Source organism: Lutra lutra, chromosome 13, assembly GCF_902655055.1.
Source record: "Lutra lutra chromosome 13, mLutLut1.2, whole genome shotgun sequence".
Taxonomy (NCBI): Eukaryota; Metazoa; Chordata; class Mammalia; order Carnivora; family Mustelidae; genus Lutra; species Lutra lutra.
In genome coordinates this window covers 47,893,338-47,906,205 of record NC_062290.1, presented here as the reverse complement: position 1 = coordinate 47,906,205, position 12,868 = coordinate 47,893,338, and the positions used below count along the sequence as shown (strand labels likewise).

General features: G+C 40.7%; 2 protein-coding genes across 9 annotated transcripts in view; one reads left to right on the top strand and one right to left on the bottom strand.

Annotated features, from left to right (window-relative positions):
* Window positions 1-12,868, bottom strand: part of LOC125083920 (uncharacterized) — a 153,868-nt gene that overhangs the window by 138,327 nt on the left and 2,673 nt on the right. For 5 of the 8 annotated variants that reach the window (XM_047700938.1, XM_047700936.1, XM_047700932.1 and 2 more), the window contains exon 2: window positions 1,927-1,989. The exons of 2 other annotated variants lie outside the window; for them this stretch is intronic. In XM_047700938.1, coding sequence (XP_047556894.1) covers window positions 1,927-1,989 — 63 coding nt within the window. Of the gene's footprint in view, window positions 1-280; window positions 338-1,926; window positions 1,990-12,868 lie in introns of those variants that run through there. One more of the 8 variants, XR_007122408.1, reaches the window with a different exon arrangement.
* Window positions 1,196-6,053, top strand: CDKN2B (cyclin dependent kinase inhibitor 2B). The gene is made up of 2 exons (XM_047700939.1): window positions 1,196-1,828; window positions 4,335-6,053. The coding sequence occupies exons 1-2, from the start codon at window positions 1,670-1,672 to the stop codon at window positions 4,593-4,595; spliced, it is 420 nt and encodes a 139-aa protein (XP_047556895.1). The 5' UTR covers window positions 1,196-1,669; the 3' UTR covers window positions 4,596-6,053.

The window sequence follows — 12,868 nt, the reverse complement described above, 5'->3', positions numbered from 1 at the left end:
TCCAAGCTAAGGTATGCTAGAAGAAACATGTGAAACAAACTCTCATTTATGAGTAAGCAAGCAATTGCTCTTCCTTAGGCACTCCTCCTCTGCACTCTGAACCAAAATTAATTTGTAAATAAGAACTGTTCCATGTTAGAAGAAGCTCAGTCTAATATAGTTCCTCACCAAAGCTCTCAGGCAACAGATACATAACTTGTGGTTCTCTTCCTATTTTAATCAAACATCTGTTGTAATTTTTTAAATCTTTAAAGCAATGCATATGTTAATTCAAACTCACCTAGGAAGATTGGGAAGAAAAGCAATTGGCCTTTAAATCTTCAGAAGAGGATTTAATGACAGGTTCAGCCTGTTTAATGACAGGCCCAGCACCACACCTCTGTTTTATTATGCTTCATTATTACTGCATAAATTTCCTTTATTACTCATGATAAATAAAAATCAAATACTTGTGAAGTGGGTTTAAATAGGTAAGAGTGCAAAAATAATACTATTCAAATATCATGAAACTGGAATCTCAGATTCTTAAAATATGTATTTATATTTTTTAAATGTCTCACATGTACCAGGTTGCCATTGTCATTCTCAAACTAGGTTCGTTTTTTGGTGTTGTGTATGTGTGTATCCATTATTCAAAGATGAAAAGAATAAAAAGCACATTCAAAACAGGATTCTCAGGATTTTTCACTGTGACTGACTTTTCACTAATTCAACTAAGAAAACACACCCAAAAGAGAAGTGCTAAACTTGATGCAAGATGCGAAGCTAGTGAAATTCAAATACTCCCTGGGGACGAATTTAACCGGCATGACAGGTGCAAAACTGTCACTTTCAGAAATCTTAAGGGAGACGAAGTTACTTTAAATGCCTTTCTCTTAGCCAGTCATTCAATTGCACCAGGAACGTCTAACGTTTCCAGAGTGAAACCACCTGGCACCGGGTTGAAGGAATAGAAATCCTATGCTCCGCCTGCTGGAGAGAGGGGATTAGGAGCTGACTGCTTTGATTGAACTTTTCCAAAACCTTAGCTAAGGCCTTTGCTGGACGCTGGGCATGCAGGACTGCAAGCTCGCCGCGCCCGTGTCTGGCGCATGCGTCCCAGGACCATCTGGCCGGGCTCCCGTCCCTCTCCCGCCCCCCCATCGAGCCCCCGCCGCGTCCCCACCCCCTGCCGCCGCCTGCCACGGCCTTGTCCCCTGTAACGTCATCTGCGGGCCAGGCCTCCCTGCCCGCACAGTGGGAAGTGCCAGCGCTGGCCTGCCGGACGGGAGGCGGAGCCTAAGGGGGTGGGGAATGCCCTGCCCGGCCGCCAGCCTGGAAACGGATTCATTCCCAGCCGGCTCTCCACCTAGCCGGAGCAGGCTCGGCGGAGAGGACGCTGCGACGCGCCCGCGCTCGGCGGCCGGAGGCGCCCTACGCTCGGCTGCGGCCACCGGAGGCGCTTTTTCCCGGGAGCCAGCCGGGAAAAGCCCAGTTTAACCAAGAGTGGCTAGGCCATTGCACGGGCCTCCCAGCGACAGAAGGACAGCGAAAGAGGGCTGAAGCTGACCTGAGCTTTCCCACGCAGGGGAGAGGGCGCCAGGGCGAGGTGGGGAACAAGGGAGGAGTGTGGCGAAGCTCACGGCCAGCGGTGGATTATCCCGGCCGGTCTGCGTTTGCGGGCTGCGAAATGCGCGAGGAGGACAAGGGCATGCTGGGTGGTGGTGGCGGCGACGACGCGGGCCTGGCCAGCGCCTCCGCACAGGGGCAAGTGGAGACCGTGCGGCAGCTCCTGGAAGCCGGTGCGGATCCCAACGGAGTCAACCGCTTCGGGAGGCGGCCGATCCAGGTAGCTGGGGCCCTGGGGCCTTGCCGGCAGGGGGCGCATGAACAAAGGGGAGCGGCCTCCGTGGGACGCGGCTGGGACCGAGACCTTAACCAACGTACCTGTGTCTCTCTTCCTTGAGGTGTGGAGCCCAGGTGTAAAGCAGGTTCTCCCCACCAAGGATCCTAAAGAAAGGGATTGAAAGAAATCGCTTCTTCAGTTTGGTTTTCTTTTTAGTAGCGGAAAAAATGTCAATATTCTCTCTCCCATCTCATGATCACAGATGCAAGGGAGAGGTTCAATTGGGGAGAAAAGGTGGTTATTTTGGGGAGGAAACCGTTTGTCTTCTCTGTCCTTCAATAAATATTCTGTCAACTTCCATTGATAAAGATAATCAAATGACAAATTACACAATCTGGATTAGATTTGAGGAATCACGCAGAATCATAGTGCATCAAAAAAAATTGCACTTCTCGGCTGCAATATGAAATTCTTTGTATTCTTTTCTCATAAAGGCAAACTGAATACAGAGAGATAAGCCAGGATTCCTTGACCACAGTACTTAATCCTTCCTATGTTAGCAGTGTTTCGAGTGTTACATGAGAAAAAATATGCTTCTATAGATTTTTGTTTAATTATCAGTGATTAGGTTACAAAAGCATGCTGCAGCAAATGTTAGGTCCTTTTAAAATGGCAGAGGGTCTACATACATAATTAGCCTCTTAATTATTAAAATCCTTTATTCAATATGTTTATGAACCCCTTTAATTAGTACTGGCATTTTTTAATTATTTTAAAACCCAAGGTAATATTTTGTGCTTTATTGTTGAGTATAATGGTTAGTATTCATCTCACTGTCACATTCTAGAACCAAGCTGTTATTAAGGAATCTTATTATGTAGATTTTTAAAGAAATATATGTTCATTTCTTTAGCATTCTTAGAAAAGTGTTATAAGAAATGAGGGACAGCTTGGGGTGCTTGGGTGTCTCAGTCGGTAAAGCATCTGACTTCTCCTGGGGTCATGATCTTAGGGTCCTAAAATCAAGCCCTGCCTCCGCTCCCTTCTCAGCGGATGTCTGGTTCTTACTCTCCCTCTGTCTCTACCCCTCTCTGGCCTCCCCTGCATGTGTGTGGTGTGTGTGTGTGTGTGTGTGTTCAAGTGCGCACACACGAGCGCTCATTCTCTCTCTCTAATATAAGTTGATAAAATCTTGAAAAAAAAAGAAATGAGGAATAGTTTAAAGCAGCATAAATATTGTAAAGTAGTTCTTAAAGACTTCAAATGATATTAATAATTTCAAAAGAGATTTTAATTATAGTTTTAATTCATCATTTTCTGAGATACTAAGAACAACTTTTTCTTCTCTCTGTATGTGAAATATCTGATACACATCACTAGTGGAAATGATAACATATCACGGTTTTTAAGGGAGGAAATGGATGTTTCTAATATTCATGAAACAAAAAGTACTGTCTTAAATTACATGGCACATTTTTAAATACATAAGCTCACAAGAACAAATAACTCCATTTTGGGTATTTAGTTATCAAAAACTGTTTTATTGTTAAAATAAGAAAGTAAATGCTTGTATAATGTACATATACACAAGTGGATGCTACAGGTTTGCAGCTCCAAAACATCTTTTTTTCTAAATTATGCATTGCTCTGATTTGACTAACATCTGAGCTCTTTTTTACATACCAAATTATTTAGTATCTAACATTATAAAATACTATTACATTATAAAATCCTGTACAATGTAAATATAGTGTTTATGTTACATGTTTGTTTACAAGGAAAAACTGAACAACTTAAAAATTGTTTCTACTCTAAAAAAAACATTGTTTCTATCTAAAGCATTATTATCTTAAAAATATCAGCTTATTTTTAAGATCCAGATTATGGCCGATGTGGAAGAGACATCAAGGGAAATAATTTAAGTCTGTAAAAGTTTTTTCTTTCTTTCTTTCTCTCTTTTTTAAAGATTTCATTTATTTGACAGAGACACAGCTAGAGAGAGAACACAAGTAGGGGGGAGTGAGAGAGGGAGAAGCAGGCCTCCACCGATCAAGGAGCCCAATGCAGGCCCAAATCCAGGACCCCAGAACTATGGCCCCAGCCAAAGGCAGACATTCAACGACTGAGCCACCCAGGCGTCCCGTAAAAGCTTTTAAACTTAACTCCGCCCATAAATTACTTAACAAAATGGATTCCCATGTTCCGAAGGAAATCAAAATTTTCTTTTTCACACAACGACTATTAGCGCTCTATTTTCAGCTCTTTCTTGTCTCCTCAGCTTGGAGAATAAAATGAAACCCAATTAGGGCTGAGTAAAGAGTTATAAGGGAGGGATGGGGGACGGTGTCGGGATTTCATCAAAACAGGAAGCATAACCAGACTCCTGAGACTTGTAAGCGCCCCTGCATTAGGTGGCTACTTCGTGAACAGGAATTTATTTGAAATGGTTCTACCTGTCCCGGCCCAGGCCTGCATCTCACCGCCCTGACCACTCTGCTCTCTCTGCCAGGTCATGATGATGGGCAGCACCCGCGTGGCGGAGCTGCTGCTGCTCTATGGCGCGGAGCCCAACTGTGCGGACGAAGCCACCCTCACCCGACCTGTGCACGACGCGGCCCGGGAGGGCTTCCTGGACACACTCGTGGTACTGCACCGAGCCGGGGCGCAGCTGGACGTGCGCGACGCCTGGGGCCGCCTGCCCTTGGACCTGGCTGAGGAGCGGGGCCACCGAGCTGTCGCCCGGTACCTGCGCGCAGCTGCAGGAGACTGATGGCAGGTACCCCCAGCCGCCCACAACATTTCTTTTCTCCCCTGTTCCCCACCCCCCAACTTAGTGCATGGGAGGCTACAAATGTGGAGCGGCGGAAAGCCTGAAAGCCTTCCAGGAGACTTGACTCACCGTCCGGGAGGAGAAGCAGACAGTGAATACAAATTTTTTTTTTTTTTTTTTTTTTTTTTGTCTTTGTTCTTTTCCTCTGGATCCTGCCCTCACACTCACGGCGCAGCCAAACGCAGAGGTGATGCAAATGGGCTTCCAGAGAGATTCAAGAACTGAATGTGAAGCTCCCGGGTGTCGTTTACTTTTCAGGGTTTTCTGGCAAAAAGCGGCCCATAAAGTCCCTAACGACCCCAGGTGTTTGCCAAACTTCACTGGAAAGACGCTGGCGGCAGAGTTGGAGGTGGCCATGATAGGCATTTGAGCGGGAGGCCGAAGACACGTTTGCCCCCACTGACCTTGAAGGAGGGTACTGGAAGCCCCTACTTTAGGTTTGAGGCGCCTGGGGCTAGAAGGAAAATCCTGAAGACTGAGGAGATGACAACGACGGTGCTGAAGACGAGTTCGACAGTAGACAGCATCAGCAGGTGCCCAGGGCTTTACAGGATGTGTGTTGCCATCCAAGTCTCCTGCGAAGCCCTGGGGACTTGAACCCAGCTCCACCGGATAGTGACGGGAAAGCAGGATTCGAGAGCCACCTGGAATTTGCCCACAGGTTCTAGGATCCCTGGGTCAAGAGACACAGAACAGCTCTGGAGAGGGTCGGGTGCCTGCTGTTTGTTACTCAATCCACAGGAGATTCTTGGAGAGTTCAGAAGTCAGTGCACAGGGTGATGTGGTGGATTGCAGGAAGAGCGACTGTCACGATTAACTGTAACGATTTGCTCCATTTATATATGATAGGATAAAGGACCTCCCTCCCCCATGAGATGAAAAGATTTTGCAATATTTTGTATTTATGAGTTGTTCTTCAGTAACAGTCTTACTGGGGAGGCTTTAAATAACAAAGTAACTTGTGTGTGGGGGTAAAGAGGTGAGGAAGAACTATAGCTTTTAAATGAAGCTCTGGCACAGTGCCAAAGCTTAGACCCTTTCATCCTTAACCTATTTATTTCTTTGTTAAATTTTCTGACTGTATCCTTTACTAGAGTGTGTCAGAGGATCAAACTATGAAACATTCCAGTTATCTTGTAGAAAACCAATGCACTTACCCAGTAAACTCTTCTCGGGGTATTTCCCAAAGTGTTGCTGAAAGAGTAAATTGAATATAAAACTGTTGAAAATAGATGATGATGGCTCACAGAATGTCTTCATATCTGCAGAACAAACTAAAAGTGCACGGCTTTGAGATTTAATGTCCAGTGTTGCTTGATTCCTTACCGGCATTGGAACAACTGATACATCAATGCTTTAATAAACAAAAACAATAGATTGGATTCTAAGATGTGGATATTTTGGTTTAAAAATGTATGATCATGTATTTACCACTAATTCCTGAGAAATGTTAAAGACTCAAAGAGGTTCACTTCTCTCACTCTTTGTAATAATTATTGATAAATGATACCAACAACAATTTATTTTAAAGCACTGCTATATATACTAGGAAAAGATTTATGAAGTGTGGGAGAGTGAAAGAGAGAGAGAAACAGAAGAAAAAATAACTAATTTGAGAGACCAAAAGAAGGGGATTCTTTAAATTGAATTAAAAAATCTTTACTTCCCCATCAATTCTTTATACCCAGGTGAATACATTACTGGGGAAAGTTAGTTGAGAATCAGAGCATTTCTTATTGGGAAAAATGTGGAAGCACTTATTGATGTAACTTGTTCCAGGCATATATTAAAATACATTTGTTCATTTAATATTTAAACCTGATAGATGTCATTTTCCAGATGAGAACAAGATAGAGAAATATTAGTTGATAATTTTTTATAATAGGGTATAATTTTTCCAATGTTCAAGACATGGTTCAAGATTCTACCTGAGAAGAGCAAGTATAATTGGTGATCTGGAAAAAGGATAGAAGTCATCTGAAGAAGCAATTCTGTGGACTGCCTTATGTAGAAAATACAAAAGTCAGTGTCACTTAAAATACAAAAGGTCTGGGGTGCCTCACTGGGCTCAGTTGGTAGAGCATGTGACTCTTGATCTTGGGGTCATGAGTTCACTGGGTGCAGGGATTTGATTTAATTTATTTATTTTTAAAACAAATAAAAGAGTTCTGCCTCCGTGTATATGTTAGCAGCTAATTACTCCAAATTCTGACATCCAAAGTTTTCATTATTAACAACCTATTTAATCATTCTGTGAAAACTTGAATAATTTGGGGGTTGGTATAATTTCTTAGTGTTCAATTAACTAAGCTGCAAATAGACATGAACATGGAGATGACAGATGATAGATCATATGTAAGAAGATACAATTTTAATTTTAAAAATTAGTTGAAGGAGCAACAATGTCACAATACTTTCCATGATCTTCTCCTGTTCTATTTATAATGCCAGGGAAGAAAGAGGAAATGAAGTTAGGACCTGATTGGAAAATGGAAGACCTGGGTCCCAGTATTAGTTCTCCAACTACACAACCTGAGTCCTGCGACTTAGATTAGTCTCAATTTCCCTCATTTATAAAAGATAGGCATTAGACTAGATTACTCCAAAGTTCCCTACCATCACTAAGGCTTTACCCCTTTATGAATTTGTGGCATAGATGACTGAGTGGGGTCTTATATTTTATTAGTAATAATTGTGCCATATCACAAGTCAAGGAAAGATATATAGAAGAATAGAGAGGAAAGACATATTTTAAAATTCTGGAGCCCTGGGAGGGGAAAAAAAATCTTATTTAAGCACCACCTCCACCAGTTAGTTGAAAAATTACAGATAACTTTGTAAGAACTAGGAGCAGAAATAATGCTTTGCAAATTAACAGTTTAAAAGTTAATGTCTTTCTCACTTTGTTTTTACCTCTCATTTTCCCTGTTGCTTTCTGCATTTCTCTTATGCCACTGGAAGCCACTAGAGGAATTAATTTATTAAAATGAGATAAGCAAGTAGACCAAATAGATTTATAAAGTAATACTGAAGTAGGCAATACAAACTAATATAAATGTTCTGAAAGAAAAAGTGGTTTTAAAGTGAGCATGTAGCAAGGGTTCTGGCCTAGAATGGGTTGGTTTAGGAGTTAGAACCAAGAGAAAAGGTTCGGCTGGGGGACCTAGCTGGGTCAGTCGGTAGAGCATGTGACTATTGATTTCTGAGTCTTGATCTTGGGGTGGTGAGTTCAAGCCCCAGGCTGGGCTGTAGAGCTTAATAAAAAGAGGGAGAGAGAGAGAGAGAGAGAGAGAGAGTGTGTGTGTGTGTGTGTGTGTGCGCGCGCGCGCGCGCGCGCGCGCGTGAGTTGGGGGTATCAGAAAGAACAAAGTGCTAAAGGCGAGGAAATGCTAAAATATGTAGTCATTGGGGTGCCTGGGTGGCTCAGTGGGTTAAAGCCTCTGCCTTCGGCTCAGGTCATGATCCCAGGGTCCTGGGATCGAGCCCCGAATTGGGCTCTCTGCTCAGCAGGGAGCCTGCTTCCTCCTCTCTCTCTGCCTGACTCTCTGCCTACTTCTGATCTCTGTCTGCCAAATAAATAAATAAAATCGTTAAAATATATATATGTAGTCATTAGAAAGATAAGTAACTCCGGAAACAGCTGTCATGGATCTGACAGACCCATTTCTAAGGATTTGTACTTTCTGGTTTGTTTCTCTTGGATTCCTTGAAACTTTAGGTCCTTAAATTTTGCCTAGGAGATTGTAGAAACCAGCTGGTTAGGGAAGACTTCTGTATCACCTAAATGTGCACCTGCCAGCTCTCCAGGAGGGCAGAGAAGGAGAGGAAAGCAAAAAAAGGAATACAAGGAGGAACCGCCTGGTGGTGGTTTGCGGAAGAAGGGCCAGTAATTCAACAGAATTAATCAAATCAAAACAAAACAAACTTGTTTGATCTACATATTGATGGGATTTGTGAAATGATCCCAGTTCTAAAATAATGAGAATCTGCTCATTGCCTACTGCCTTGGTTTTCTATAAAACTTTGTCTCAAGTTCAGCTATGACAAATAGGATGGCTCCTTTCTTGCCTCTTGACTCCTGCACTCAGATTTTACTATCCTTCCTTGTATAAGGAAAAGAATTACTTTACTTTTAGAAGTGGTACCATTTGTATGTCATTTATATTTAATTATAGAATTATGCATAATATGTATCATGTATAATATACATAACTCTAAATTTAAGTATTTAAATTTATATGTATTTAATTTTAAAATTTTAATTTAACTACAAATTTAAATATTTAAATTTACATATATTTATAATTTCATTATTAATTTTATCACAAATTTGCTTTGAAACTAGTGCTGCTAGTGAAATAATATGTAACTAGCATGGATTACATACTAAACTCACTAATAGAAGTCAACATGTACCTCAAAACTGAGCATCCAACTCTGATTCACTAATTTAAAGTTCGAAATAAATAGAAACCAAAGATTTTGCTGGGGGAAAAACCCTGAGAGATGCGTGAAGATGACATGCCTACTCACAATTATCTGTGGTATAGTGGAAGTGTACAAAGGAAGCCCAAACACCCGTTAATCCCTTTCCCACTCAGAAGCCCTGGACATTAGAGTTCTAGCACCTGTGGGTCTGAGTTGCTGGGTTCTACCACCTCTCCTAGGGCACGGGAGAAACCTCTGTAGTCCCCTGTATCTCCTCCCAAAATGCCACCTGGAGTTATAAACACTAATCTTGCCTAAAATATTCGGCCATCTTTGACTACTCTCTAATCTCTGGACTGCCTTTAATAGAGTTACCACATACAGATCTATCCAGGATTGCAGGAGCCTTTTGATGTGCCGAAATCTCACCATATACAACAACAACAACAAAAGTAATGTCATCCCCTCTCTAGAGAAAAATTAAAAGACATTTCATTTTACATTCACCTCAGTTATTAATTATATCTTTACAAAGATAGTGCTATCCCCGCCAGTCATTGGAGACCTGTAAAGATAGGGACGTGGTTCTCAATCTTGGCTCCATTTGAGAATCATCTATATAGAGAAATGTTTTAAAATTTAGATGTAGGGGCGCCTGGGTGGCTCAGTGGGTTAAGCCGCTGCCTTCGGCTCGGGTCGTGATCTCAGGGTCCTGGGATCGAGCCCCGCATCGGGCTCTCTGCTCGGCGGGGAGCCTGCTTCCTCCTCTCTCTGCCTGCCTCTCTGCCTGCTTGTGATCTCTCTGTCAAATAAATAAAAATAAAATCTTAAAATAAAATAAAATAAAATAAAATAAAATTTAGATGTACTAACCATCAGGTCTACCGAATTAGCATCTCTAGGTGTGAGCTGTCTGTGGTGGTTACTTTAAAATTTTTGCTTGTGGTACACTTTCAAACAGTACAAAAAATAAACTTAAGTAAAACTCTCCTAAAATCTCATTACCCCTCCCCATTCTCACTACCAAGGGGTAATGACTATTTTTAAATTTTTTAAATTAACCTTCCAGAAATATACGTACATACAATTGCAAACACCTCTCACCCAATGCACACATTTGGAAAACATAAATGGGACCATACTATTCCGCAACTTGTTTTTTTTTTTTTTGATTAGTAATAGATCTTTGACAACTTCCATTATCAGTACAGATAGATGCACTTCTTTTTTTATGGCTGTATAATTTTATATTTTATGGATGAAACCCAGTTTAAAAAAGAAATTTATTGACAAACGCATAAATTATCTCCTTTTTCCTTTCTTGCTTTTTTTTTTGCTACTATATATGGCGCTATAAGGAATATTTTTGGCATCCCTACATGAAAAATCTACAGAAATTTATAGGAGACAAACTTCAAGGGTTAAGAATACATCTCTCTCCAAAAAAAAAAGAATACATCTCTCTCTCACACACCCATGCACACAAAGTGTGTGCATATGTGTGTCATTGTGTCAAATCTTTCCAGACTTCTATGTGCATGTGTATATGTGTGTGTCTATATATCTCCAATATTACATATGAGTGTGTGTGTATATATGACATATATATATGTATACATACATGCTGGTATGAGTTATTGAGTTGAAGTGTTGAGTTAAAGGGACATATATCTTTATATATGTATATAAACACTTATCCATATATATAAAAATACAAATATAAACACAAATACATGCATGCATATCTCTTTCCATACATATATATACACTGTGCATATATGGTATATTTATTTCTATACATATGTTTGTGTATCTTTGCATACTTACATGAATTATAGGAAAGGAATTGCTAAGTCAAAGGGACATATATGCATGTTCAATTTTTATAAATACTCTGAAGTTGCCTTCCAAAACAGTCACACCAAGTTACAATAGTGTGTGTGATTGTTTCCTGACGACTTTACCAACATTATCACTCCTTTTTAAATTTTTGCCACACCCATAGATACGTCACTGTTTGTTACCTTTACTAATGAATAAAACTGAGTATCTTTTCATATATTTTTCTAACCATTTGTATATGTTCCACTATAAGCTACCCATTGTATTCCTTGCTCATTTTTCTACTGGTTTACCTTTTTGTTCCAATATGTATTTATTTACATATTCTAAAACTTAATCTTTTGTCATATGTTCAATGATAGTTTTTAAATCTTGCTTATGGTGACTTTTTTCTTATATCTTTGGGGTGTTCAGTTTGAACATGTGCAATATTATGGAAGTTTCTCCTGAATCTGATCATCAGGAGTTACCTGAGAGAAGAAACTAATATACTGTACACGATGGGAAGGGGAGGCAAGTGGTACAAAACAAGTCATATTAAGTAAAGTATCCTCTTCTATCTCTGCCTGTGGGATGAATTTGCTGATCCAAAATAGAAAATCATTTTCCTCCATTAAAAAAACTAAGATCTATGCCTTAAACTTATGAGTAAGAAAAAAAACTAAGAGAGATCCATTTTTTTAGGCCAAAGGAAAAGAGCAAAGAAAATAAATCACATTCAGTGATTCTCTATTTGCACAAATGACCCACTGATAGCTCAATCCCTATTGACTCCAGCCTTTCGTACAACAGAAAGAACACATGGCTTGTAGTCCAAAAACCTTCTTGATGATTCCAGCCCTAGCCCTTGCTGGCCATAGACTGTCCAAGATTTGAGCCTCTCTGGGCCTCAGTTTTCTCACCTGTAAAATGGAAGTAGTAATCCCAAATTCAAAGGGCCACTGTGAGGATACAATAAGTAATACAGGTAAAAGTGTGTGTACATACTAATGCTCAGTCCTTGATCCTACATTTTTTGAAGAGCACACAGCCAAAAGTCATTTGGAATTCCAAAAGTCTTTGTAATGCCACAAATTGGTTGTTTTGCTAAAGATTCATCTTCCTAATTGTATTCTCCTTAGTCTACTATTAAAATTGCATAGAATGCCCCTGCATGCCACAACTTACAAAACACAGGTGTTGGGCAGCAGGGGAAAACCAAGATGGAATGTAAGTTTAAATTTTAAAACATATTCATTGAATGTGGAGCTCATTATAATGACCTTACTTAATGCTCTTACTCAAATGGCATTCCTCTGAAGTGGGCAACTTCCCTATGCCCAGAACAAGTCTGGGTGGAGATGATAGGGCTACAGGTTTTGCATCAACATGGAACTGGAGGAGATTATGCTAAGAGAAATAAGTCAAGCAGAGAAAGTCAATTATATGGTTTCACTTATTTGTGGAGCATAAGGAATAACACAGAGGACATTAGGAGAAGGAAGGGGAAAATGAAGGAGGAGAAATCGGAGTGGGAGAGGAACCATGAGAGACTATGGTCTCTGGGAGACAAAATGAGGGTTTTAGAAGGGAGGGGGTGGGGGAGTGAGTGAGCCTGGTGATGGGTATTAAGGAGGGCACGGATCGCATGGAGAACTGGGCCTTATAGCAAACAATGAGTCATGGAACACTACATCAAAAACTAATGATGTACTGTATGGGGACTAACATAATTTCTTTTAAAAGTTATACAGGCCCAATCAATACAAACAGATTCCTGAATTTAAACTTGTCAGCAGCCCCCACAGACATAAAGGGATTATATGATATTTAATATTCAGGTGTCACCTGGGCTAGGTCGCAGTACCAGCTGTTTTGTCAAACACCAAGATGTTGCTGGGAAGGTACTTTTTAGGTACAATTGACATTTAAATCCATAGACTTTGAAGAAGGCAGATTACCCT